This window comes from Crocodylus siamensis, chromosome 13, assembly GCF_052110815.1.
Source record: "Crocodylus siamensis isolate JL-2025a chromosome 13, ASM5211081v1, whole genome shotgun sequence".
Classification (NCBI taxonomy): domain Eukaryota; kingdom Metazoa; phylum Chordata; order Crocodylia; family Crocodylidae; genus Crocodylus; species Crocodylus siamensis.
The window spans coordinates 13,620,278-13,647,563 of record NC_143407.1 but is presented as its reverse complement, the minus strand read 5'-3'; the positions used below and the strand labels follow the sequence as shown (position 1 = coordinate 13,647,563).

The following is a 27,286-nucleotide window of genomic DNA, read 5'->3' as shown; positions in this document are numbered from 1 at the left end:
ACAGGGTATGTGTGGCTGGTGTGGGGTCTCCAGGGCAAAGGCAGCAGGGTTAAGAGCCCCAAGCCCACAATAGGCAGCCTGCATCTACTTCACGTGCAAATCTGGAGGGGGTGCATACCCCCTCCCCATGCTTCCCCTTGTGGGCGTGAGTAGTGGCAGGGACCTGTCCCATCCCATCCCCTGCCCCCTCCCAGCGCCCACTGGACGAGCCACCCATGGCTCTGTCTTGCTCCCAGCCCCAGATCCTATGCATTGTCCTGGCTGGGCAGCACCGCCAGCCCTTGCCCCACTCCCTCCCTCACCATGGGGACCTCGATCTGCCCTCCCCCCACCCCCCCCCAGTCTCATACAATTACCTGCAGGGAGCTGCTCCTTATGCTGCCCAGCTGTTTTCCTGGCCACGAGCATGTAGCCGGTGTCCCCTGCATCCGGCTTCCAGCAGCCCCTCGCAGGCTGGAATGCTGTTTGCCTGCAAGGGGAAACCCACTGTTTCCTGTGGGGAATCCAGGGCCCCCTATGACTAACACTGCTTGTCTAAACATATTTTACTGTTAGTTTGCAATAAACTTTAAAAGCTGGCATAGTATCTGAGAACCTGTTGGTGTTATTAATTTATCATCTCTCTACCTCTTTGTAGTAAGGAAATATTATCCTTGTCCCATAAGTATGACTGTGGCATGGAGAGAGTGAAACCCTGATTTCATAATAAACTTTGCAGGGGCAGCCCCTCATGAGTCTGCAGAGCTCCACTGACTTCTTTGGAGATCTGCTTCTATGAAGACCTCATAGTAGGATCAGCACTAGAGAGATTGAGCCAGCATCACGCAAAGAATCTGTAGGAGCTGTACACCAGTCCCAGTTTCTGTACATTTTGGTCTAGTGAATTAAATACAAAATCATCCTTCCTTATCTTAAGGCTTAAGACAATGTGAGGATATACCACAAATAAAAATAAAATGAATAAATAAAATGGGATAAATCTGTATGTGAGTCCTGAGTGAAGTTTTTCAAAAGCATACATGTGACTGGCTGCTAACCCCCAAAAGTGTTTTATCTTTTGTCAGTGGGGTCTTAGAAACCTAAATGACTATAAATTAACAATGAAAATGGTATAGATATTTAAGGAAAAAAATGCAGGGTGTTATTCTTCTCTCTAACATTGTAAAAGTACATTGCATGACATTGAGAAATCATATACAAACATAATAAGATGCTTGTAATTAGTATGCAGTAGTAGTAGAAAAAACATCTTTGAATTTTCAGAGTTTTATTTAGTCAACCACAATGACTTCCAACAAAAGAAAAATACTCAATCCATATCTTGTATGTTATACAAAATGGGTAACACTTGTATTTTTACACTGCAAACAATCTCAAGATTTAGGAGTGGTAGGTGAAGGAGCTGTGTAAAAAAAATTATATATATACAAATCCTCACTTTAGCAACTAGAATCTTTGCTGAGTCTATCTGGTATGCACATCAAGTATTTCTGTTGTTTACTTAGTGATGCTGCTGATAGAGGAGCTGCTGGGAGTCTGCAGGGGAAGGGGAAAGGGATCTGCACAGGGCAGGGGCTGGAATAATTCTCCGATAACCGGAATGTTTAGGTAACTAGCACCCCGCTTACCCCACTCATGCTCGATAACAAAGCTTTTACTGTATTAGGACAATTTGTACTTCAGCTGAAATGGCTGTAGGTTGGGATATCATATATAGGTCATGATCCTTCCTGTATGGAGTTCAGTGCAGGATTGGCGTTTTATTTGTTATGTACCAGTGCTTAAGGGAAAGTCTTTCCTGTATGTACAGTCAGGGTTAATTTGGTAGCATAATAAGCATACAGAACTAGTCATAGTCATGGAGCATTAGGAGTCCTTTTCTTTGTTTTTTTTTTGAGATGCAAATTTCAGCTTGAATAAGCCACTTAGGCCCCTGGTAGACATTATGTTTATGGTGCAGTTTGTGTGTTAATCGCACCATAAATTACAACGTACCAGATGTTTGCCATTTTATCATGTCATAAATTCACCATACAAGCCACAAAGATGTTCCACATTTTATTGTAGAAATTATAAGCCCCAAGGGCCACCCACATGCCCTGGGGGTCATACCCATTGAGCCACAAGCCACCAGATGACACAAACACTCCCCGCTGTTGCACCACATGTCCAGGCTGGCACCCTTCTTCCTGTGCTGTGCAAGCACAGGTCACCCTCCCTGCATGGCCCTGTACTCGCCTTCAGCTCCCCATGCTACTTGTTGCACTGCTCCACCCTAGGGATGGAGGCAGGAATTGGCAGCTGGAGGAGGGAAAGGGAGCCCAGAGACTCCTGCTGTTGTGGTGGCCAGAGTAATGAGGGAGCAGGAGCCAGGTAGGAGCCTGGGCTGCAACTTAAGTGCCCCGCTTGAAATATGCAGAGACATTTAAAACCATGCTCTGCAGCCTGATGCTGGGTCTGCAGCAAGGGCAGTTAAGCACCTGGGCTCTCCAATGCTCAGCTGTGCACACCACAGTACAGAAGTTTTGAGGTAAGTATGCATGTATCTGGGCATCAGGGAGCTTCTACATCTGTATACTTTCAATGGGAGCTAGGAACTGGGGCTTTCCCCTGCCCAATCCCAGAGCTGCTCCCAGCGCATTAAGCACATGAATGCAGCCTGACATTGGAGAACTGGTTCCTCGATGGTAGGCTGCACCACCAGTGTTTGTGCATGATTGGAATCTGAGGAGTTTTATCTGTTCCCAAAAATTGTGTATCCTGCCATGCACATGTGGCATGGCAGGAAATGTGATGTGATTTTTTGCAGGGAGAGAATCAAGCATAATTCCTCATTTCCCAATTGCACAATTATTTTAAGGTGTGCTGGGGCCTTAGGCCTGCTGTCCTTCATTGAACTATTCTGAAATGGAGCTCCTTGTGCATACCTACCTTGTTAAAGCATTTTAAGATCTACCCATTAAAAATTGCTAGGTAGTGTTTTTCCCAATTTCCAGATGTGAAAATTGAGCCCAAAATGGCAGCAAACCAAAGCATTTGGATTTGGTTCTTTGATCCCTGATTGATTGCTTGTTTTGTCATGTGTAACATGGAATTTAATATTATTTGATGCATCTCAGATTCAGGAGGTGACTGTTAAGAGTAGTATTCATAGTGTCTGAATAACTGCATTTTGGGGGAAATGGTGGCATTCTGAAATTGGTGATTTTGTAGTGGCTAAGAGAACATAGTGCCATTCTAAAAATCTTCATGTCTAGGAGACTAGCTCAACCTGTGTGTCCAAAAAGATTAAGCACCCTGTGTTGAGGCAAAATCTTCACATAAATACCATCTGTAGCTTGCTTTGAATTTTCCTAGTATTGTTTTAAGTGTCCAAAAGCAGGTGCCCAAATTATCTCTAGGGAGCCAAAGCAGGACTTTTAGAAGCTCCCATATTAATTGACATACAGATTACTTACCTGCAAAATATTTGTAGTACCTTCTACTTTGTATGGTTGTTGTGAGATAGTCAGATATTTTGCTGGGTAAAGTTTATATAATATGTCCATGAGACTTAGGAACCTTACTGGCTTTCATTTGGGTTCAGGCTCTTAAATTACTCTGCTTCTGAAGATCTCATCCAGGACAAGTAAAAGTACCATGGCAGAATTTTAATCGCACCCCATTTTGCATGTGTTAGTGTGCAGTTTTTCCAATACTGTCTTTCAAATAATGTAATGTATTATTGAGTAGGTTTTCACCCTCCCTTAGATTGATGTGTATGGCATGATTTCTTAAGGTAGCTTTTTAAAAAATTTTTAATAGGATACTGTGTGTTCCTTGTATCTTGCTAACAGAAACTTTTTTAGGCATGTGTGGATTTTTTTGTTTGTTTGTTGCTCCCCACCCCTGGGCATCCCCAGAGGGAAAAGGTATCACTGAAAGTGTGAATGTTCATGAACTTTTTCGAGAAAGGGCTGAAGTACCTGCAAGTGAAATGTGTTCTTAATGCAGGAATAAGGGACAGGTAAGACTCTTAATTTGTTGCTAAAAAAAAAAACTTTTACCACCATTCACATTGTATCCTTCTTAGGCACCTCCCTGGACATATATTGCTTGTGCATGTGGCCTTTTCATTTACCAATCTTTGGATGCTATTGATGGCAAACAAGCAAGAAGAACAAATAGCAGTACTCCTCTGGGAGAGCTTTTTGACCACGGCTGTGATTCACTGTCCACAGGTATTGTCATTTTTAAGTGAAATATAGTGGTTAAACAAATGTTTGGGCTTTCACACTACTGAACTGGAACAATAAACCTTTACAGAAGGTTTCTGTTGAAGGAATGAACATTTTGGTGCTATTGGTATTTTTCAGAATTGTAGTTTACTTTTTATAAACAACTAAATTAACTATTTTGGTGTTACACGGAGAGAACTTGGGCTGTGATTCAGTCAAAGTACTTAGAGCATGCGAGTAGTTCTGAATGGACTTCATTGAGTCTGCATGTATGCCTTCTAAAATAAGGCCTTAGTGCTGAAACTTCATCTAAGTTAGAAGTGTACTTTTAAATCTATGTATAAATTATTTTGAATCCATTTAGTTAGAGCCATTTAATGTCATTTTTTGAGCCTAAGCACTGGAGTCCAGAGTCAGGCCTGGTACTGGTGGGTTAATTCTCTTGAAGTCTGTTGTGCTGAACCAGTTTACAACAAGATCCAGTTTAGCCCTGTGATCGTTAATAAATGGAGATTCACTTTGAGGTCTTAGGTCTCAGCTAGTTCTTCTAGCATTACATTGTTTACTAAAATGTGCTATTGTGACTATCTTTAAATGTATAGAATGCATAGTTGCTTTTTCTCACACACACACACATGCACATACATCTTAATATTTTTTCTAAGTAGAAGATGCAGTAAAAGAAAACAGGAAATCTGTTCAGCAAGCTTTAGCAGGAAATCGTTTTAAGGATCAAAGCAAAAGTTGGTAACAATATCTTATGACAGTCTGAGTGTTCCTTGAACTCCCGTAATTGCTGCGAGTGCCAAAAACTGTCCATTTTTAACAAGATCGAGCCGTATAACTGCTGAGATGCTTTTAAATACAGTTTGAATAGTTATTGAAACATATGATAATCTAAAAATACCTCCTCTAAGCATCAGATAGGAGAATTTCATCTCTGTATTATAGAGGTGTAGAAATAAATTCATCAGCAGTAATGAATTGTACATTTTCATTTCCTGAGCTGTACCTTTATTTAGTATGTGACCTGTCATATTTGCAAAGCATCTTTTTATTAACAGTATAAAATATATTGTAGCAATTTAAAGTATTTAGATTGTGTATCTTTGGTGGATCTTTTGTTAGATTCTGTCTCCTGTTTGGTTTTGGCAAGGATTTCTATGCACACGCATGTTTATTTTTACTGTGTGATTGATTTTCTTCTACAGTCTTTGTGGTTTTGGGAACTTGTATTGCTGTGCAGCTGGGGACAAACCCTGACTGGATGTTCTTTTGTTGTTTTGCTGGGACATTCATGTTCTATTGTGCACACTGGCAGACATACGTCTCTGGAACATTGCGCTTTGGAATGTAAGTAACAGCTGAAAGTAAAACTGAGTGATCTGATCAGTTTTCTGTCTAATTTATGGGATTTTTTTTAAATATAAAATTGCTGAGGTCCTTTATAGAAGCATAGGAGGTTTACTAATCCATGCAGTTACACACATGTTCACACATTTATAATTTGGATTATTCTATTATTCACTGAACACAAATGCTGAAATTTTTTGAGCTGCAAGAGAAAAATCTCATTTTTGCAAGACAGTTTCTCATGTGATATTTGAATGAATAAAAATAGCATACATGTCTTTCTCTCAAGATCTGAACCCCTTTTTCAGACAGATGACGGCCCAATATTGGTTACCGTTATCTTGCAAAATCAACTGCTTTGCAAGTGCTGTGGCTGATTTAACAAGACGTGTATGTTTGTTTTCTGTGAATATAATCTTAAATATTGTTTGCTTTACTATTAATAGAATTCAGTGATATTTTTTAGGTGGCACAATAATACAAAATGCCATTTTTTGCCTGCATTCTAAAGCTATGAACCTGAATTAGGATCTGTGAATGCAGACCCCAGTGCTTTTGAGGCGTTTCACTGACTTTGGGGTTGAAATTGTGGTCCCATTGAAGTTGGTGACAAAAGTCTCTGACTTCAGTGGACTCAAGATTTCATCACAGTAACACTAGGTTAGTGGTTCCCGAGCAAAAGTAACTTCTTAAACCATGTCTCTAAAGTCCTCGAAATGCAGTATTTGTGGAGTCTACACAAGCAGAAAGGGCAATCTGATAAGTGTATCTTAAATAAAGTTAAGCTAATAAAATGGAAGTACAGCGGAGAATATCCTCTCTGGGGAAGAAGAATTATGATTTTTGAATGCATCTAGAAATGTGCAAGTTTGACTTATAATTTTTCCTGTCTTCTGAATTACGCTATGCACGGTATGCAACAGTATTAATCTAATGGTCTGTCAATACATATCATGGTGTTGCTAATTCTTAAAAAAAAAAAAAAAAAACTAAAATAAATTTCTGGACCTCTTGGTTGAAACGGTCTGTGGTGGGGGGAATCCTAATATTGTTTGATTTTGTCTCATGGGTTAGCTTACTGAGTAGATTTCTGAAGTACCAGATAAAGCAGTAACACACCAAAACAGTGAATATTCAGTGGTCCATAAAATATCAAGGGTTAGATTCTAATCTTGATTAAAATAAAGTAAATCCAGAGTAACCTCACTCAGGGTTTTTTTGTAAATTTATTGTAATCGAGATCAGTTTTCCTCAGTTCCTTGTTATCACTATTTATATCCATAACGTCAATCTTTCTTTTAAGGATCCAGTAAAGTTCTCCTCGCAAGAAGCACAAAACACACTTGGCACCCACTGAAGTTAGTAAGCAAAGAGAACAATCAGCACCCTGCAGGATCACTTTTAAAGGGCTTATTTTATACATATAAGGCTTCAGCAGTAGGTTATTATTACAGATCCAAATGATGACTGCATGTGCAATTAGGGAGCCAATAAGAAACTATCATTTGTTTCCGTCGTTAATTCTAAGGTGACAGTGCCATTGACACTGAAAGCTGTCTAAAATTGAATACCATGCTTCTACAAGAACTTAATTGTTCACTTTTTTCCATTTAACTATTTTATACATTCATTTATAAAGTAAAAATTGATTTATTGTAAGCCATACAACTACCTTTGTGCCCAGTATTGGTACATGTATCAGATCAGCATTTGTATAACAAACTCATACATTTAACTGATCCTATTGTCACAAGGTTAATAGCCTGCAGCAAACTCATTAATTTTACAGCAGAAGCCTCAGAGTGAATACTGAGTAAAAGGACAATAAGTAATATTGAATATTAGTTTTTCTGCTGCTTTCTTGTTGCCGATCTTAGTATTGCAAGACTTCATCTGCCTACCTCTTTGAGGCCTAAGGGAGTCCAGATATGGATACCTATGCATTCCAAGTAGTAGTTGGTAACACTAATTAGCAGTGGCAAGTACGTTGTTTTCATAGATGTTAAATGTTAGGGTTGGAAGGGACCTATTAGATCATCGAGTCCGACCCCCTGCCCTGGGCAGGAATGAGTACTGGGGTCAGATGACACCAGCCAGGTCTGTCCAGTCTTCTTTTAAACACCTTCAAGGAAGGGGACGGCACCACCTCCCTTGGAAGCTTATTCCACATTTTGGCAACCCTCACTGTAAAGAATTTTTTTTCCTGATGTCCAATCTCAATTTGCTCTCTCACAGTTTGTGGCCGTTATTTCTAATTACCCCGACGGGCACCCTGGTAAACATTGTATCACCTATTTCTTGCTGCCCCCCCCCCCATGAGTTTGTAGGAGACCACGAGATCACCTCTCAGCCTCCTCTTGCAGAGGCTGAAGAGGTTCATGTCTCCCAATCGGTCCACATAGGGTTTTTTCTGTAGGCCTTTAACCAGACAAGTGGCCCTCCTCTGAACCCACTCCAGGCCATCCACATCGCTCCCAAAGTGCAGCACCCCAAACTGGACGCAGTACTCCAGCTGCAGCCTAAGCAAACTGCATAGAGGGGAAGTATCGCCTCCCTAGACCGGTTTGTGATGCACCTACTTATGCAAGAAAGGGTGCGGTTAGCTTTACTTATTACCTCATCCCACTGGTGACTCACGTTCATTTTGGAGTCGACTAGGACTTTGAGATCCCTTTCCGCAGTTGTGATACTTAGAGTGGTACCTCCCAGGATATAGGAGTGTTGATAATTCCTCCTCCCCAGGTGCAACACATGACATTTACTTTTGTTAAACTGCATCCTATTCTGTTTGTCCCATTTCCCCAGCCTGTTCAGATCAGCCTGGATTTGCTCCCTGCCGTCTAGTTTGTGTATCTCCCCCCATAGTTTGGTGTCGTCAGCAAACTTGGACAGGGTGCTTTCTACTCTCTTGTCCAAGTCACTAGTGAAGATATTGAATAGTACCAGTTCCAGGACAGAGCCTTGGGGGACACTGCTGCCTGCATTTCTCCAGGTAGAAACTGACTCATCTACCACCACTCTCTGGGTGCATCCCATAAGCCAACTTTCTACACACCCGACTGTGTAATAATCTACATCGCAACTGTTAATTTTATTTATAAGAATTGGGTGTGACACTGTGTCAAAGGCCTTTTTAAAATCTAAGTAAATAACATCTACCTCTGTTGTGACCCAGTCGTAAAATGAAACCAAGTTAGTCAGGCAGGATCTGGCTGCTATGAACCCATGCTGATTGCCCCTTAGCATCATTTTACCTGCTGGTCTGCCACAAATGTGATCCTTAACAAATGTGATCCTTAATTTTCTCAAAGGTCTTGCCAAGGATAGAGGTGAGACTAACTGGCCTATAGTTACCTGGTTCTTTCTTCCTCTCCTTCTTGAAAATAGGGACCACATAGGCCCTTTTCCAGTCCTTTGGGACCTGTCCAGAGCACCATGAGTGCTCAAACAATTGTGCCAGTGGCTCCGCTATGACTCCAGCTAATTTCCTAAGTACCCTAAGATGAAGACCATGAGGACCTGTTGACTGAAATACATTCAACCCCTCCAGGTGCCCTTTTACTAGGTCAGCTTGAATTGTTGGTGGGTTGGTATCTGTACTGGACTTACCTAACGTCCCAATGGGATGCGTATTTGTATTCATGTCCAGGAACACGGATGCAAAGAAATCATTTAGAAGCTCCACTTTGGCCATCCTATCTGTTACCAGTTGCCCTAGTTCATCCTGAAGGGGTCCTAAGTTACCCTCCACTTTCTTTTTGCTTCCTATGTACTTAAAGAATGACTTTTTGTTATCCTTAACTTTTGCTGCCAGCCTAAGCTCCATTTCTGCTTTGGCTCTTCTCACTGTTTCCCAGCAAGGTCGAGCCAAGCAGGTATACTCCTCCTTGGTGGCAGCCCCCTGCTTCCACAGCCTGTAGGCCTCTTTTTTTTTTTCCCCCTCCAGGCTCTTCTGGATTTCCCTGCTCCACCAGGAGGGTTTCTTTGCTTTTTTGCCCCCTTTTATGTGTATTGGGATGGTCCTGTTCTGTGCCTGCAGGATTAGTCTCTTGAGAAATGCCAACCCTTCCCAGACTCCTATCTCTCCAAGGCTTTTACCAGTCAGTCCCTCCCTAACTAATCTCCTGAGCTTGTTGAAGTTGGCCTTCCTGAAGTCTAGCACTTCGACCCTCCTAGTTATCTTCCCCACCTTTCTCCAGATAGTGAACCCTATCAATAGGTGGTCACTATCCCCTTGGTTACCTGACACCTGCAGATCCCCCCACCAAGTCATCCCCTGTGGCCAGTACCAAGTCTAGTAAGGCATTTCTCCTAGTGGGAACGCGTACCTCCTGCGATAGGTGACGGTCCTGTAAGGAGGTTACAAACTTTCGTGAATGGGCAGACCTGGCTGTCTGTTTCTTCCAGCAGATGTCTAGGAAGTTAATGTTAAAGGGGGGTAAAGTTTTGGATGACTCGGGATGTCTAGAATAAAAGCCAACAGAGTGGGCTCTCAGAGCCACGGTAATTAAAGTGCCACCCCTCACACTCACCCCCGGAGCACATGTAAAAGTGCCTACAGTGCAGTTAGAACGGGTTTAAGTGCTTAAAACACTGCTGGTAATCTCTCATCAAGAGGCTAACAGTGTTACTACTGATGGTGGAAATAGATCTGTGCCTAAAGACAGCCATACATGTAAAGTGCTTCAAATCTGTCCTTTATTTGAAGTGTTTCTAGTTCGGAATGTGCTAGTACTTTGCAAACATACTGGTGCCTCCCAGCTAAAACACTTCAAGCTGTGCAGAAGTCAGTGCTCTTCCCCTGCTTCTCAGTTATGGGCTGGGTGAACAGGGATCACAGCATGATGCTTAGCCTGGATTTGCAGGAGGCTTCTGAGGACATGGCAGGGATGCTCTCCAGTCAGGTGAGAGTGGCTGTGACAGTCTGCTGTGTCCCTCCATATGGATGTTCTCCATCATTGTTGCCATAGTCTGTCTTGCCACATCAACAGCCTCAGCGTCCCACTGTACCTGGAAGATCAGAGCAGGACTGGTATGGCAGGTCTCCACTGCTGACCAGGTCAGCACTGTAGTCTTAATTGTACTCCATCCAGGCATGCCAGTCCTCTGGAGCCATAGCTCTCCTCTCTGATAATGCTACCAAATCTGCAAGCATTTCCTCTTTGCTCTTCCATTTCCTTCTTATCCTCAGCCTTGCTACCTGCTGAGCTGCGGTCTTGTTTTTTGACCTTGGAATTTCAATGGGAGCATGTGTGGGAGTAGCTGTAACTGCAATTGTTGACCCTGGAATGACGAAACATTGACCAGGAATCTTGGTTAAAGGTGTGTGATTTGATGATGCATGATGAGCTCCTGAAAAAGGTTTGCATTCCATTTTCAGAGCCTCTTCATATTTGCTGCAGGTTCCTGAGATAAGCCTACCCTAAGCTCCAGGATGGGGAATCCATGTCCATTTGTCACTCCCAGGGCACTTTTTGTGACCCTGGGATGCAGGCTTAATCAGGAAAAGGTGTCTTACGTGGACTGCCATGGAGTTCTCCCCAGTTTTTTTTTTTAAAGAGACTGAAGAGGAGGGGCCCTGGATGGCTCTCCAAACCCTAATGCTGCCAACATTTTTATCAGTTTTTCAGGAAATCAGTCATTTTCAGGAATGCGATCCTTCTGTGTGCATCATTTGCAAGGTGCAAAGAGTTGTATATTGTGGCTGGGAGAAACCCTTCAGCCTAAGTTCTCTGGCTGCTGGTGAAGATGGTCCTATTTTTTGACCTTGTACTGAAACAGCCAAGAAAGTTAAGGGGGCTTCTCAGAGAAAAAGAGGGTTGCCTTTCAACATCTGAGCAAAGCTACATGGGTACCTGCTGAGGAAGTTCAAGTACCTTATCTCGGGAGACTGTGCTCTGTTGAATCCTTCCTTGAAAGAATCCTTCTGTCAGTGCCTATATGGAATGTGCCCCCACTTTGCGCCTGGGACAGTTCTCTGCTTGCCAGCATAACCCTTCTAGAGCACTTAAGTGCATGGCCTGCCAAGATCTCCGAACAGAAACTTGTATGGCCTGTGGCTCTCTGAAAATACTCTCCTGTTACTCTGATTTGGACACCCTAAAAGGTCCTTCTGCCTAAACAGAAGCAATGCTCTCCTATATTCCTGTCACTGTAAGTGATGTTCCAAGACCCATCCTCTTCTTGCCTATGTGCCCTCATGCTTGATCTACAGATTACAAACTTTTATGTAGGACATTGAAAACTAACTGCAAGGAACCGAAGAAACACACATTGCAAATTTTAACTGGGCGCTCTATCAAAAAGCATAAATTGTCCCAAACCATTTGCATTCCCTGCCCCCTGCTGTCTTTTTTGCCTAAATCTCCAACACTGAGGGGAATCGATGGAGGCTGAGTTTGAGGACTGCAGTTCTGTAACAAGGCTGTTAGGAATGTTCGGCTATTTCTGAGTTCTGTTATGGCTTGCACTTTTGGAAAAGTTAAGCAGTAGGAACAGGTAACTGATGGGTGTAAAGTGGGATGAGAGCCAGCACTAACTTTTGTAACAGAACTTTCTGCTTCTTGTCAAGCTGATTTCCTTGAATTTGTCTGCTCTCCCAGATACAAACACTACTTTGGCTAAAGCCCGTTTTTGCCTTTTAACCTTCTTTCCCAGACAGATTTGGGCATTTTCTGTGGCTCTTGGAATAAAATGTGGGGAGTAGGAATAGATGGGTGAAGAAAGGCATGGGCAGCACACTTTCATAGGCAAGGTAGAGGGAAGACAGTTGTGATGGGGTGGGAGGAAGTCTGGGGACTGCTGTGGCCCTGCAGCTGGTGACTGGAGTAGAGGAGGATGAAGCAATTCTGTTCCCACAGCCAGGTCTATGGAGTGGCAGGTGATAGGAGAAAGGGCTGAGATCAGGGGATTGGAAGAGCAAAACCCCAGAACAGTTTTCTTACATGTCAAGAGAAGTCACGCGGCCTTCATTGTTTTTCCCTATCCTCATCCGTAACCGATTGGTGGACTGTTTTGCAGATGTTGGCATTCTCTGGGGGAGGTCACAGTGGGATAGATGAGTGCGTGTTTGAAAATATATGCACTGTATCTGAGAAACAGTCACTAGGATGGTGGTCCAGAAAATCATGCCTGTAGCATGCTTTCAGGCTTAGCTTTAAAAGGTTGAGGTGATATGGGTTAGGGCCAGTGACCCAAGGACAGTAAAATTGACAGTAATGCAGATGGGAAGGGGGAGAGCACAGCATTATGGGGTGCTGGTGGGCTCCTTAACACACTCTGATGGAGAGAACAAGTGTAACTTGAGGTGCTTCATAGTCTCTTTGGCAGGGAAGGTAGATGTGATATCTTTTATTAGACCAACTAAATAGTTGGGGAAAAAAGTTTCTTTTTTACCCAGGGTCATTTTGATATGATTCAGGCCAATTTGTAGCAGTATCATACTATGACTTAACTGGCCCTTCACTTCTCACAACACTTTTAAAGTACTTGAAGCATTACAAACATTGCATCTGCCCATGCCCTATCTAGACTCTTGCCAGTGTTCCTACAGTAGTGGCGGCAGCTCTTCCTGCTGCTATTAATACTGCAGCAGCAGGGGATAGTCTTGTGGACTGAAGCTGCTGAAAGAACATGAGATGCCACTGAAACTTTATGAACACTGGGACAACTGGCTAATCACTGATAGTCTGCTCGATAGAGCAGGCTGTCAGTGATAAAGCTTGCTGATAGGCTCCCCTGGGGTTGGAGGGAGGCAAAAATAGCAGCCCCCTGTTTCTCCCCTGGGTCTGGCTCAAGACTATACCTTTCAAGGTGACTTTTGTAGCTCTCTAACCAGGGGTTAGAACATCTGTATGCTGCCAGTGCATTCTGTTTTTGTATAAATGAATGTGTGTCGATACCCCTAGTTTCTCATCTTCATTCAAGATGAGATTAGGAGAAGTAAACAGAATGGTAACTAAAATAAACTTGGAATTTTTTAAGCTGGTAAAGAAAGATAATATAAAGGGATATACTACGGTTAGGAATATCAGAAGGAAATAATAAGTGAGTCACTCTGAAAAAATCATCTAGTTTGTGAGAAAAACATAATCCTTGGACAATGCTACCGGAAACCAGTAATGTCAGAAGATGTTTGACAGCAAATTAAAAGCTACCTTTGCATATTATAGTCAATTTACATACAAAGAAGCATCAAAAGCCTGGAATTCATTGCTTACTGTGTAATTTTCATAAGGCCACATCTAGAATAATACACCCAGTTCCAGAAAGAGGTTTAATTTGGAATCTAGAGAAGAGCAATAAAAACTGTTTCAGATGCTAATAAAGATTCTCATGTGTGTGAAAAATAAAGGGGTTGATCATCTAAAGACTTAATTATATGTTTAAATTGACATAGTGATTAGCCCTTTTGATGTCAGCAGGACCACTGACAGTTCACATGATAAAATCTTTACAGGTTTAAAACTCATAATGTCTGCAGTAAAATTGCAAACTTAAAGTTTGACCAAGCTATAAATAAGATATAGTCAAACAGTGTAAATCAAACTTTGTGTCCAGTGTGGCTGTTTAGTCTGGGGAGAAGCAAATAAAATTAGCATTGGTGCCTCCTCTGGGCATTTTGTTACCCATGAAATGGAGGAGTGAGTTTGTTAGCCAGAGCTTAACAGAAGAGGTACACATGAATGCAGGTATCTTCCTACTGTCTTGCTCTTGCACCCTCCTTGGTTAGTTCTTACTGCTTTTTTAATTATGTTGGTCCCCTGTGAGCCTTTCCTGCTTCAGCTGGAATATATCAGGTACCCATGGGGCTATTATCTTTAAATGAAGTAGCTGTGCAGATTAGTGTTTTTGTTTCTGAGTTTTTTCTTCCTAATTAGATCTTAAGAAGCAATGCAGGCCCTTCCCTCCCTTTTTAACCCTGAATTTTAGAAACGTAAACTGTGAAAGACTATTAAAAAATCTCATAGAAATAGCTAGAGGTCAGTATTGCATAAGGATCCAAATCAAGAAAGCAGGAGGTTTCTAGGAGCTTACAATCAAAGGAGCTTACAATCAAAACTAATTATTGCAAAATCAACAGTTCACAAGGCAGCAAGAACTTCGGTGGGTAAAGTGGGAAAGTAAAGAGTATTATAGGTGTAAAAGGAGAAATTGCAAAGAAATTTGCTATTACCTGCTTTATCTCATGAATCAGAAATCAGGAGAAAAATTGCAAATTTCAGAAAAAAATTAAACATATTAGAATAAATTAATTTGTGTCCCTTAACAATGAAACAGGAGAAATATATAAATAGTGGTAACTGAAGATGTACGTAGAGAAGCACCTACGCTGAGAATCTGTTTCTAGGGACACTCAAGTAGATGCTTCCAAATAACAGACAGTGTGGTTATAAAAGACTAGATGCTAATGAAGATTAGGGCTGTCCAACTTGTAAGCAGCCAGAGTCTGCACCAGTGCAGGTTGTGGGACCGTGGACCACATGCCTCATTGTTTTCCCTCTTCCTCTTCTCCTGTCGCGGCACCCTCTATGCCGAAGTAATGACCCCATGTGGATACTTTCTCCGCACACACTGTTGTGCTGTGTATCACAGCCCTAACCTTATCCTGAGTGCTCCTGCCATGCCACGCTGTGCTGCCTCCTGGGACAGGTGCAGAATACAGAAGCCAGAGGAGACTCCAGGTGCTGCTAAAGCCAGAGCAGTGGGGGAGTCACCTGGGCAGGAGCCTGGGGGCCACAACTTAACCCCCCAGCTTGCCAAATAGACAGCCCCACTCTGGATATAACCACAACCCAAGTTCTGAATAACACACACTATTAAACATTAAAAGAAAGGAAGCAAAATAGTAAATATTTAGACTGGGACTGGAAGTAGCAACAACTTTTAGTTGACTAATTCTCTAAAAACAAACCAAAGGAACTTGAGCTGGTTGGAGTAGTGGCCATTATATGAATTTTTTGAAACTACCTAATTTGGTATGTTGGTAAAAAACCAAGAAAAGCTACCCTTGTTATCTGAATAAACCACAATGGGCAGGGAAAGGCGTAGACCAGGGATGTCAAAGATCCAGCCCATGGAGCCATGCCCCCTGCACCATGGGGGCAGAAATTTGATGGCATGGCAACTGGTGACACTGATATTGTCTGCAGGTCCTGGAGCTGTGGCAGCCATCACTCATCTAGCTGTCAAATTTCTAATCTGTGGCAGCCCCTTAGGCCAGATTTATATCATGGAGCCATGCCATCTGGCGTGCTGATCAGAAATTTGGTTATAAGGTGAGTGGTGATTACCACAGCTCTGAGAACTGTTGCAATGAATACTGCTGCTACTTGTACCATTGCCAGCTTTCCAGCCTGTGGCACGCCTATGGGGTGGGTCTGGATCATGAAGCTATATCATCTAGCCCATAGAGTTGCCCAGGGTTTGGAAATTTGGTGGCAAAATGTGTGGCAGTTGGTGGGGCTCTGGAAACTGCAACAATTAATACTGCCATGAGATTTCCAGCCCAAGAGATGCAATTTTACTATTGGTATATAACCTTCCAGTTAAAAAAGGGAATATGAGTAAAGTGCCCAGAAATAGTGTCAGTATGTTGTGGGGGAAATGTCAGTAGTCCCTATATTTATGATGTGTGGCACTTTTTGTTATAAAAAAAATAAATAAATCTTCGGATCACATCTTCAACTTCATACCTCCATAGTTTGCAGAAGGGAATATGAAATTTGGCAAAGGGTATAGTCTGGGGATCAGGGAGTGCCTTTTGCAATTTCAAGGAATATATGTTTAGGTGGAGCTGGGTTAGTTGTCAAAGATTAATATTTCTAATGCATCTTCCTCAGAACTTGCTTAGAGATTGGATCCTGAGACCTGTCAAACTTTTATATCAGTGCTGTGCATATACCACCCCTGAGTCTTACAGCAGAATGCCACACCCACCCACTCACCCACCCACCCCTCTTCAGAGGACAAGAGCAAAAAAGATTGATTTTGCTAACTGTGAAACTCTTGTATTGAATGCTCCCATCTAAATATCTTTGGCAAGGTACGTTTATCTTGGGAACCTAGGACAGTATCCAGAGATGTGCTTTACCTGCCTTTTTGTAGGCAGTTTCTAGGTGCAAAAAGCCAAAAAAAATTTTAAAAAGGGATCCAGAAAATGTCTGCTTGGTGGCCGTACATTCCAAAGTGGCTCTATGTAACTCTTCTCATTGACTGCATAGCTTGAGGAAAAGTGTTAGGTGCCTCAAATCACTTCACTGGGCCAGGTACCTAATATTCATTTCTTGGAGGTATTAATAGAACTCTCTGATTTTTTGCCCTACATGATCATAAGGTCAGTTTATTATACAGCCAATTGGTGTTAATAATTCTTCATCTTTATTAGCAGACAAAGCCCCGTTCTCCTGGGCTTTTTGTATGACAGGCCCAGTCTCAGCTGCTAATCTTCACTGTGTCCGAGAATCTTCACTGTGCTGCTAATCTTCTCTGTGACCTTTTAAAATCTTAAGTATTTGGCTATATTGCCCATAAAATAGAATTAGCATGTGATATGAAAAAATCAGGAATACATGGAAGCTGGAAGCTAAATCAGAAATCCTTAACTTGAAGGAGAACTAAAATTACAGATTGTGTGTGAGAGGAAGTAGTTAAGTTTATGGTCAGATTCTCTGCCATAACCAAAATCTGGTTAATGGAAATTTTAACCCATCCATAGAGTCACCTGAAATAAGTTGCTGGAGGTGTTCCACGGTCTGGGGGAGCTTTTCCCTTATGTTCCTGATATTATGTGAGGCTGTCTTCAGTTGGTACAGTGCTGAAGCATTTGGAATATACCAAACTGATTAAAAGTTCCAGTATAGGCGATGTGTAAGTGCTGCCAGTGGGGGGGGGGCACAACTCTGTGCCGCCACTGCCACCCCCTTGCTGCTGCCTGGCATTGAGTCTGGCCAGGCTGCAGCCCCACACCCTGCCATTGGCATAGCAATCGCACCACTGCTGCCACCTCCACTGCTGCCAGGCCCTGGCTCTGGCCAAGCTGCAGCCCCATGCCCTGCATCCCACTGTCAGTGCAGAAATCTGGGAGGGCACATGGCCCCCCATGTCCACCTGTCGTGTTGCCAGTGAGTTCCAGGAAATCCTGGAAAGTGCCTGACTCTGCCACCAAGGCTCTGAGGAAAAGAGGATAAACTTAGGGTGACCATATTATTATTAAGGAAACCTCAAACACTGCCCCCACCCTCCTGGCCAATCCCCATCCCAGCCAGGAAGAGTGGTGCCCAGCCCAGCTCAGCCCCTGCCTCTAGATGTTGCTCAGGAGCAGGTGGTGTGGGCAGAGTGATGCCAGTCAGGGCCTTTTGTTTCCATCTTCAGGTGGCTGGGATGCCAGCGTAGCCTACAAAATCCAGGACTGTCTGGGCCAAACCAGGGCATATGGTCACCCTAGGTAAACTCAACAATTCTCAGATTAGTCTAGAGAGCTGTAAATACAATTTTTCCTTTGATAGAACTTGGGTATCTTAATTCATTTCTACCTAGTTTTAGGGACCTAGTTAATTCACAGTTTCATGGATTTCACAGAAACCATAAAATTCAGGATTGTTCATGAAATCAACAATAACAAAAACTTTCTAAAAATAAAATGCTGGCTCCCCAGCGGAAGCCAGTGATCCTCGCTGCTGGGAGGGGAAGGTGCCGGCTGGGAGGGCAGCACAAAGGGCAGCAGGCAGGATGGCAGCTTGTCTCTCCTGCCCCTGCCAGGGCCTCTCTGCCAGTCAGGGCCACCATGAAATGCCCACAAAACAGGCTCTGCGCACCTTGAGCAGACCACAGAAAACCTTTTGTTTTGTAATTTAAGTAGGCCCCTACCTATTTGATGTGACTGCTCTCTGGCCGTAGTAATTTGGTGTCATCACAAATTAAAATGAGAAGCTAACCTAAGCATCCCAAAGAAAATTATCAAATGCAAGTAAAATGCAATTTCAGCACAAATTTTGAGCAGTGGTCAAATAGCTTTTAGTCAGTTAATTTAGTAGAGTTTTGTCCAACCCATCAGTTTTAAAAATCTTATCATAACTGGTACCAAAAATTCTCATAGCACTGAGATTGCCTTTTGAGCAACTCTCTAAAACATTGTCGTATATAAAATTGTTCAGTCTTGAAGTAGTATATCAAAATACATTTTAGCGGTTTTTTATTGTTTCTCATCACTCTTTGTTACAGCTATTTAAAAATCAAAGTTTAGGTCTAATCAGTTAAAATGAGAGTTACCAATAGCAATGTAATAGTATTACTATTATGTTACTTTTTTTAGATTTTTTTTTCTCCACTAAATCTCTCGGGTTCCATAAAAACATATTTTATAAAGTGACTTTAATTTCCACATTTATTGTTATCAGTTTGGTATTTTCACAGGTTATGAAGTAAGTGCTGTATCAGTGTGTCAACATATGGGAAAACAAAAGTAGATTAAAGGAGCTTTATTTTGGAACATTGCTTAGAAGGATTATTAAGTATTTATTTAAAGTTCATAGCTTAAAAAATGGAATCAAATATGCCACTTAACAACATAATTATTGTAAACTAAAATATGAATTCTGTAAAACTCAGCCATTATAAAAGATTAAAGATACAAAACATTTCTACTTCTCAAAGACTTGCCTTGATTTTTTCCAAAATCTTTCTGGTTTAAAAATCCTTAATTGCAGCTTTTTTGTCACACTTATTTTACTTTAAATATGCCAAACAGCTTTTTCCACTCAGTTCCCACAAAGTAACTCTGGCTATATTTAACACTTCATTCTTTAATATACAATTTTGCATTTCAATTTTATGCAACAAAAGGAAGTATACTGTATGCCATGATACTTCAGTAGCCTTTTTCTCTTTAATTTGCTGTTAGATTTTTGTGCTTTTTTCTTTTTTACCATAACAGTCTCCAGTGCCACATACTCAAGCCCGCAGGTCATTGACCAGCCTGAGTAATTCTAGTTCATCTCTGCACTTCCCACAGAAGGCAGAAAGAAAGGGATTCTCTGTCATACTGAGGAGTCATTCTGCAGAAGCTATTGCAACCCAATGGCTGAAGCAGTACCCCACCCTCCCTCCCCTCCTGCCCCAACTTCCTTTCCTGATTTAGGATGCTCTGGTCTCAGGCCTCTGTTGTCTCTTTTGTATTGCCACTTGGGCAAGAACAGCAGTGTGCATAGAGCAGAGAGTGCACAACTGCCTTTCTCTCTCTTGGCTCTGTCGTATGAGGGTCTCTGTACCTGTAGAGGAGGATGCAAAATTTGACTCTTAAAATAAATTGCACTGAAGTAGTTGCATAAGAAAAGGATCATGTCGGAGGGTGACCACAGTGGAAGCCAAGGTCAAAATCAGGCATCAGTCCAAGTCCAGGATGTTAAGCTGATGATCACAATGCAGTTGTGAGTGGGGCAAACAGCAAGGCCAAGAGATCCGAAACAGAACAGGTAGAATGGTCCAAAACAGCACGACTTCTGGGACGGGGTCCTACAGGAAATAGAAGGGTTTAATAGCCATCCCATTAAGGACTTGTGACTCCCATTGATTTCCAAACTGTACAGTTGGTCCAATAAATTATATCATCTAACATATTTTTTTTATCATAGCTATGGGCAAAAAGACTAAAATTTGAAATTGGTATGGTTAAACATCTTGAGGACTCCTTTGCTTAGCTTGAAAAAATAAGAACCAATTTTAAATAAGGGATTATATGTGCACTGTAAAAAGCTTCAAGTATATCTTGTGCATATATGCATGGTTAGTCAGTTGTGCATTGTGGTTTGGGAGTACTTTAAGCTCCAGGAGAGCGTACGAGCATGTGCAAGCCCCAGCACTTTAAATTGTCAAATAAAACTATATATATGCTTAACCTAGTGGCCCCATTCAGTCTTTCTGGTAAAGTTACTAAAAGGCCCAAATAAAAATAAAATTCAATTTTAAAACAGCACGGAGTCACAGTGTCAGAAGATATAAAATTTGGGTTTCCAAGAGTAACAGAGTGAACCAAATGGCACAAATATTTATCATATTTACTTGTATACAACAGTCAACTTCCCCCCCAAAATTAGCCTTCCAAAATTGGGGTGTCTCTCTTAAGCAAGGAAGTTTCTGCCCTGAATAGACACTGTAAAATGGCTGCTGCTTCTTTTCCTTCTCTTTTCTCTACCAGCACATGGAGGAAAAGGGAAGAGTCCAGTAGGGACAGATGCCAAGAGGGGTGTAGTAGTGCAGTTGCACCCCACCTTGATTCTTGTTCCACTCAGAGTTTAAAACCAGCTACCCAACAATGTAATGGTATTTCAGTTCAGGCAGTGCTGAGGGCATCAGTTGACTTCATGGCTCATTATAATCTATCTGATTGCTCTTCACTCCACAGGTATTAACAGCCCTCTCCTTTTCTTGATATTCCACTGATGAAGCTATCCCTTCTTTGGCAATTTTGCTGCCTGTTAGCTACTCTTGATCTCTCTTCTCCTGTTTCACAGCCTGACAGATGTATTCTAGCTCTTTTCAAAATCCTAGATCTGCCCATGGAGTCCAGTCTTCAGCAGCAACAACAGTTTTAGCTTTTGGCTGAGCTTCCAGGATTGCTAACCATTCTGCTATGAAAAGGTTAAAACTATAGCTTTTGCCTGAGCAGGAAAGGGAGGGTGAGCAGGCTGAAGATACAGCTGTGTTCCTGCTCTGTGTGGCTATAACCCGGGACAAATCTTGTTTTCTTCATTCTGCCTTCCCTAAAATAAGGTGTGTTTCTTATGAGAGTGTGGGGGGAATATGTGAGAAAATACACACATTTCTTGTTTTTTTGTAAATGAGACAATAGATTTATTGTTGTCAGTTATACATGTACTGTAAAATACTGGTTTTCAAACTGAGACCTAACACACCATATTTAAAACTGAAAAGTACTTGGTATATAATCAAACTGATCAGCTTAATCATTGTAGTTGTAATGAATTCTTATTTTGGGGATATATTTTAACCAACCTGCGTACCATTTGATTGTAGCCTGCATAGCATCACTTGTAAACATGCCCTAATTTAAGAACTACAGATAACATAGAGAGGATCTGCCATATGACTGAATTGGTGTTGGAACCTTAATTTTTTTAATGTATTGATTTTCATGTGATTTAATTGTTTAAACAGTTATCTAAAATATCTTAGTTTTATTACAGCTCTCAATGTACCACTCTGCGGGAATGCATTCAACTGATTTTACTATGTTTCTGCTTCACTATACCAGTTTTATTCTTTCTGATGTAGTAAAATATAAGAAATATATATTTAATAAACATCAACACTTTGGTGTTCATATACAACATATGTAGTTCAGGTATCAGTGGACTAATGTCCATTTCGCATTTGGCATATATCAGGGCATCTCCTTCAGAAAAACTTGAATGAGCATGGTAGCAGAACTCCTTCTTCCCCCTACAGGTCTAAGGATTTATTCCTACTCTTTGGCCAGTTGTGAGGAAGTTTGCAATACTAATGCCTATGTTTATTCTATAGAAAAATGTAATGATACTATTGCATACAAATGAATCCATTTTCACTATTGTCCAGGGATATGAACATGGGTCTGGGTGTTCAGAGGTCCCATGTTCCTAACCAGTTACATGGCTATGAGCAAGCAATTTTAGTTTTCTATTCCAGTTCCCTGTCTGTGAAACAGGGATTATAACATTTGCCCACCTGACACACATGGGCGGTGAAGACTAGTGGTTTAATATCTCTATGCTACTTTGAATATGTAAAGTGCTATATAAACACTTAAGTATTGTTACTGTTGTTAAGTCTTTGAGATAATCAAGCCATTATCTTTTGTGGGCGATACATTTTGGTCCCTCTTTCTGCTAAAAGTCTATAGTGGCATATTTCAAAGAAACACCTACACCTATATTGATTTTAAAGTCCATATTTGATGCTGTCCAGCTGGTTGAAAATCTGAATCTGTAAAACTGTTATAATCTGTGTAACAGTTGGATGAAACTCTCATAAAGTATGTTGAAATGTTTCTTTCCCCGGTGCATAGATTTGATGCTACAGAGGCCCAGCTCTGTTTCATAGTGTTCCAGTTTCTCACAGGAACTCTGGGTCCTTGGTTCTGGAACTATACGGTAAAACTAGACTGAATGCTACCCACTGAACAATGGCATGGATTCTTTAAAGACAGCACCTTTGTCATGCACAGAATAACTCAGGAGATGAGAAGTGTCTTTCTAATGCTAATTGCTTTAATTAAAAAAAACAATGGCTAAAGCATAAAAGAGCAGTAAAAATCCTGTCTGATTAAAAATGAGTCTTTTCAAAGCAATTTATGGTTTAATTAAAGCCACACATTACATTATTTTTAAACGAGGACTTGTACATTGGTTACTTTAAAGTTTGCTGTGTGGGTTATGTTTTTATGGATACAAGATAACCAAAGTTTCAGAAGTGGCTTTTTGCACGTAGGTCTGGACAAATTTGGTTGGAACTACCTTTAAAAAGCTTTTCTTGGTTTAGTACCTTTCCACCAAAAATAGACTTGTTTGAGAGGCTTATAAGATCAAATGTTTAGATAATAACAAAGGAAAAACCTTATGGTCATAGAATACAAACACTTGCATCAAGCTTGGAGGCTGGAATAAAAGACCTTTGAGGTCCTTTCCAAATTTCTGATTCTGTGAAACCTGTGCAGCTTTATTCTTGAAGTCTAGAGACTTAATTGCCATAACTATGTTCTTTGTCATACACTTTCATTGTCTGGATGTGCCCACTGCTTACCATTAAAATGTTTCTCTGAATATCTAAGATATACTTTCTTTTCTTCTTCTGCACTTATTTATCTTTGATGTACATACAGCTGTTTTGTGGATTAAATATCATTTTAATACTATTAAACTGAATTTCCTCAGTTTCTCAGTATGTTGCATAAGTTGAGTCCTTATGATATCTACCTTGTTTCTCTGTCTTGGGCTGAAGACCAATACTTCATGTTTGTGTGTGTGTGTATGTGCGTTTGTGTTTAAAGGACTTTCCAATCTAATGTCAGGGACAGATTAGGATTGTCACAAACCCAGTAGGAGCTCAATTATTTGAATAGAGGTATTGAGAAGGAAGCATGCTGGCAGGAACAAGTGACTGGGGTACCAAGGTTGAGATGTGACAAGTAGAGGTGCCTAGCTGCTGAGTCAAATCATGGAGAGGGAATCTCTGTTGAAGGAAAGCAGTAATTTTCAACCAAAGCTAAGGAGAAAGAGAAGATGGATAGGGTGCATCATTACCAAGCAAGAATATGTGTATGGGTTGGTGGGAACTGGATCAATGGAAGAAGCACATTGTACTCTGGGAAATATGAAAAATCGCTTAAGAATTTTTGCCCCTGATAAAAGGTGGTAATAGTTTCTGCTGCTTTATTACAGCAGTCACCTATTTGCTTTATGGCAGGAGAGTGCAGGCAACTTAGAACTGCTTGCACTCTACAGCCACCGTAGACAGGCACTCTGAGGTCTTAAGAGCCCTCATCCTGCACACTTTAGGAATTCCTGCACAAGTTTGAGCCCCTCGAGCCCAAACAGTGCCTGCCTGGGTTTCCCCACTTAGAAACCAGTGCAAGAACTTCCATGGGGTATATCTGCAAGTGGAGAACCCCAGCTTTCTCCACTTAGAGATGCACCCAGGGGAATCTCTGGCTGTGCCTCTGCAAGCAGGGAACAACCCCCTTCCCATGGAAATTGTCCTGCAGGATCAATAGACTGGACAATAGGAGATGTGTTTCATCCAGTGAAGCAGATCAGCTGTGCCAGGATACCTCCAGAACACTTCCTCTGACAATATCTGTTTATACCCTAAGCTTTCATTCAGGTATTTTTATTTTGTCCTACAGGATGCTGTATACATGGAAACTGTTGTGCTTTTGTGTTTCTCACTTAGTAGCACAGCACAAGATCTCTATAAGAAGAGAATCCCTTCCTTCTCTTAACACTTCCTGTCACTACTAACTAGTTGTTCAGCTCCAAATAGTTTAGCAGTGTTAGAAGTCTGTACTGTAGCTGGGTCACTTGTTGTACCTGACATTTCAAGCTTCCTTTGAGCGTGGTTAAATAATATGATTTTAAAAATACGTTCTTGTTGACAGTATTTAAACCAATATAGTCTCAGGAAATGGTAACGCAGGGAGCAATGAGTTGAAAGGAAGGAAATGTTTAATCAAGATTTGCACTGTGATATGGCATTATAGTCACGCTGTAGAAGCCATTTTTGTAGAAGCGACTAAAATGTATATTGTTATGCTGAAAAATTCTCTTGTCTATTCTTGGCTTAAATGTTACTTTAGGAAAGAGGCAGGGGAAAAAATGAATAAAAATGATCTATTTGATTGATAAGGAAGACTAACAAATTTTATAGCCATCTAAGAAAATAATCATTCTTTATTGTTCAGATACCTAAAACTCTTAGGAATTTTAATTTTCAGATTTGTTCTAGACAGTCTCCTCAGTTAGGATGTCTTTGTTATGCCTGAAGAAATTTAGTTTTATAGCATATGCCCTAAGCATATTTCCCCCCTAGTAATAAAATTCTAATAGCTTGGGTTTGTGGCCTTTCCCCAGCCCTTTCCCATTAATTTTAAGTCATTTTTAGCCTATTGAAATACAACCGATTAATGTTAACTAGCTCAGATGTCTGTTAAGTCTCTCTTACTGTAAAATATACCTCTCCAGTACACTGTACCTATCAATATTAACACTGCAGTTGTAAAAAATCATTCCACCAGACTTCATGTCTACTTAATCCTCTGTCCATCCTTACAAAGTCAAGACTGGGTAAGCAGCTTCCTTTTATCATCCTGATTTATGTCCCTTTTAGATCTACACTCTTCTCACATTATTTGAAAGAGTCTCTTTCAGATTTCTCATGTGTGGTCTGATGAGAGGAGAAGAGTTTTAACCAAATTGTACTGAATTGCACAAGCTGCTTTTTAGATGTAAGGCTTGGAAAATTTAAAAATACATATTCTCCAGGTGGATTGTATTCCTTTTGGTCATGCTGCATCTCAAGCAGTTTGACTTAAAACCTTCACATTTAATTTATTCAAACAATTATGTGGCTGAGATCTTAATAACTTTTTTGAATGAAATGGGGATACATGCTGTGGAAGCAACTTGATGCCAAATTAGGGTAATCTATTGGGCTCCAGTGAACTTTCTGAAAGTACCAGTGGTCTGGTAGATTTTATATTATTTTGCCCCCTTGTAACAGAAGTGTCTGGACAGCACAAGTGATTGTGGAAGGACTTTGGAAACTTCCAGGAAGGTCCACTATATTTTGATGTTGTGCTGGAATCACTGGTATTGGGGCAAAGTCTTCTCTTTGTTCCAGAGTGTACACCATCTCCTCTTACCACCTCAACAGAGAATTTCCCCTTCTATGCAAAATCTGCCTAAACGGACTAGAATCGTGTGGCAATTCCAATTCCTGAAGTGACTTGTATGGAGATTTATAAACACTGAAAGGATCTGAAGGACATTGTAAATATCATGTAAGTTTATTTGGATCTGTTAAACTATGTGTAAACTATGGTTGAACTTAGAAACATCCCTGGTAAATAGGTACAAGTGAAGGAGCTCCATAGCACAATGGCCCCAGCACTTTTATTTCAACACACTGTTCCATCATACATGTGAATGAATGCACCCACTTTTACAGATTCTAAGACATGCAGAGTCTCCATAAGCCATTTGCAGAGCCAGCTATGCTAGAAGAGGAGCAAGAAAACTGCTTGGATCAGCATTGTATCAGCTGGGTTGAAATATTTAATGAAGTCTGTTTATATAGTTTTGAGGTAACATTAGCCAGCAACCAACCAAAGTAGGCTACTGCCTAATTTAATGAATGAACAAAAATGCTACTTTTGGCCTAGTAATTTTTTTAATTAAAAAACTAAACTTCCTAGAGAGAGAAACTTATTAGCATTAAATATGTAAGCAAGTATCAATACTTTTTAAGTTTGACTAAAAATATTTTTAAAAATACTGACGTTTTGGATTACAGAAGTGCAGAGTTAACTTTCCAACCACCTCAGCTCTACATTCCTCCTACAGTAGTCAAATGTCACCATGTTTACTTGCACTCTTTAAAGTATTGTGTACTTTGGAAGTTTGGTCCTGAACTTTTCTTGCTAGGCACATCTTACCCCACATATTTCAACAGATTAACTGGTGTAAAATAATATTGCACTATGATTTTTGTAGCAATGTTCAGGCAGTGATTCTCAACCTTTTTAGACTCCATGCACCTCTTAGGAAATGTCAGCCCTTAGTTTTCCCTCTTTTTGCCTGTAGACAAGTAATAGAGCAGTTTTTCTTTTGCAAAGAACTTAGAAAGGCCATATCTATGAATTTCTGTTTGAAATCTCTGGGTTTTTATGGTGAATCACATTTGCAAACCTCATAGTACTAACGTTGCACGGCACCCTACATCACAGTTGAAGGATCTTGCCTCTGGGTGACCTGGCACCCTGGCTGAGAACTACTGCACTAATATGTTGGATGTCTTTAGGACTCTGACTTCTGTAGAAAATAAAACATTTAAATGGTAGCAGTTTTGAGAGGAACAGAGGCTTAGTGGCATAGGATGCATGAATAAAGTGAGAGGTCTTTTGTCACTGGAGCATAAATTAGCAGCTGTCCTGTGCTTGTGCTTGT

General features: G+C 41.0%; 1 protein-coding gene across 2 annotated transcripts in view; it reads left to right on the top strand.

Annotated features, from left to right (window-relative positions):
- Positions 1-27,286, top strand: part of CEPT1 (choline/ethanolamine phosphotransferase 1) — a 56,988-nt gene that overhangs the window by 11,517 nt on the left and 18,185 nt on the right. The window contains exons 3-5 of one of the 2 annotated variants that reach the window (XM_090025411.1): positions 4,073-4,220; positions 5,429-5,570; positions 22,633-22,717. In XM_090025411.1, the coding sequence (XP_089881537.1) occupies positions 4,073-4,220; positions 5,429-5,570; positions 22,633-22,717 (375 nt within the window). The remainder of the gene's footprint in view (positions 1-4,072; positions 4,221-5,428; positions 5,571-22,632; positions 22,718-27,286) is intronic. The other variant, XM_090025410.1, reaches the window with a different exon arrangement.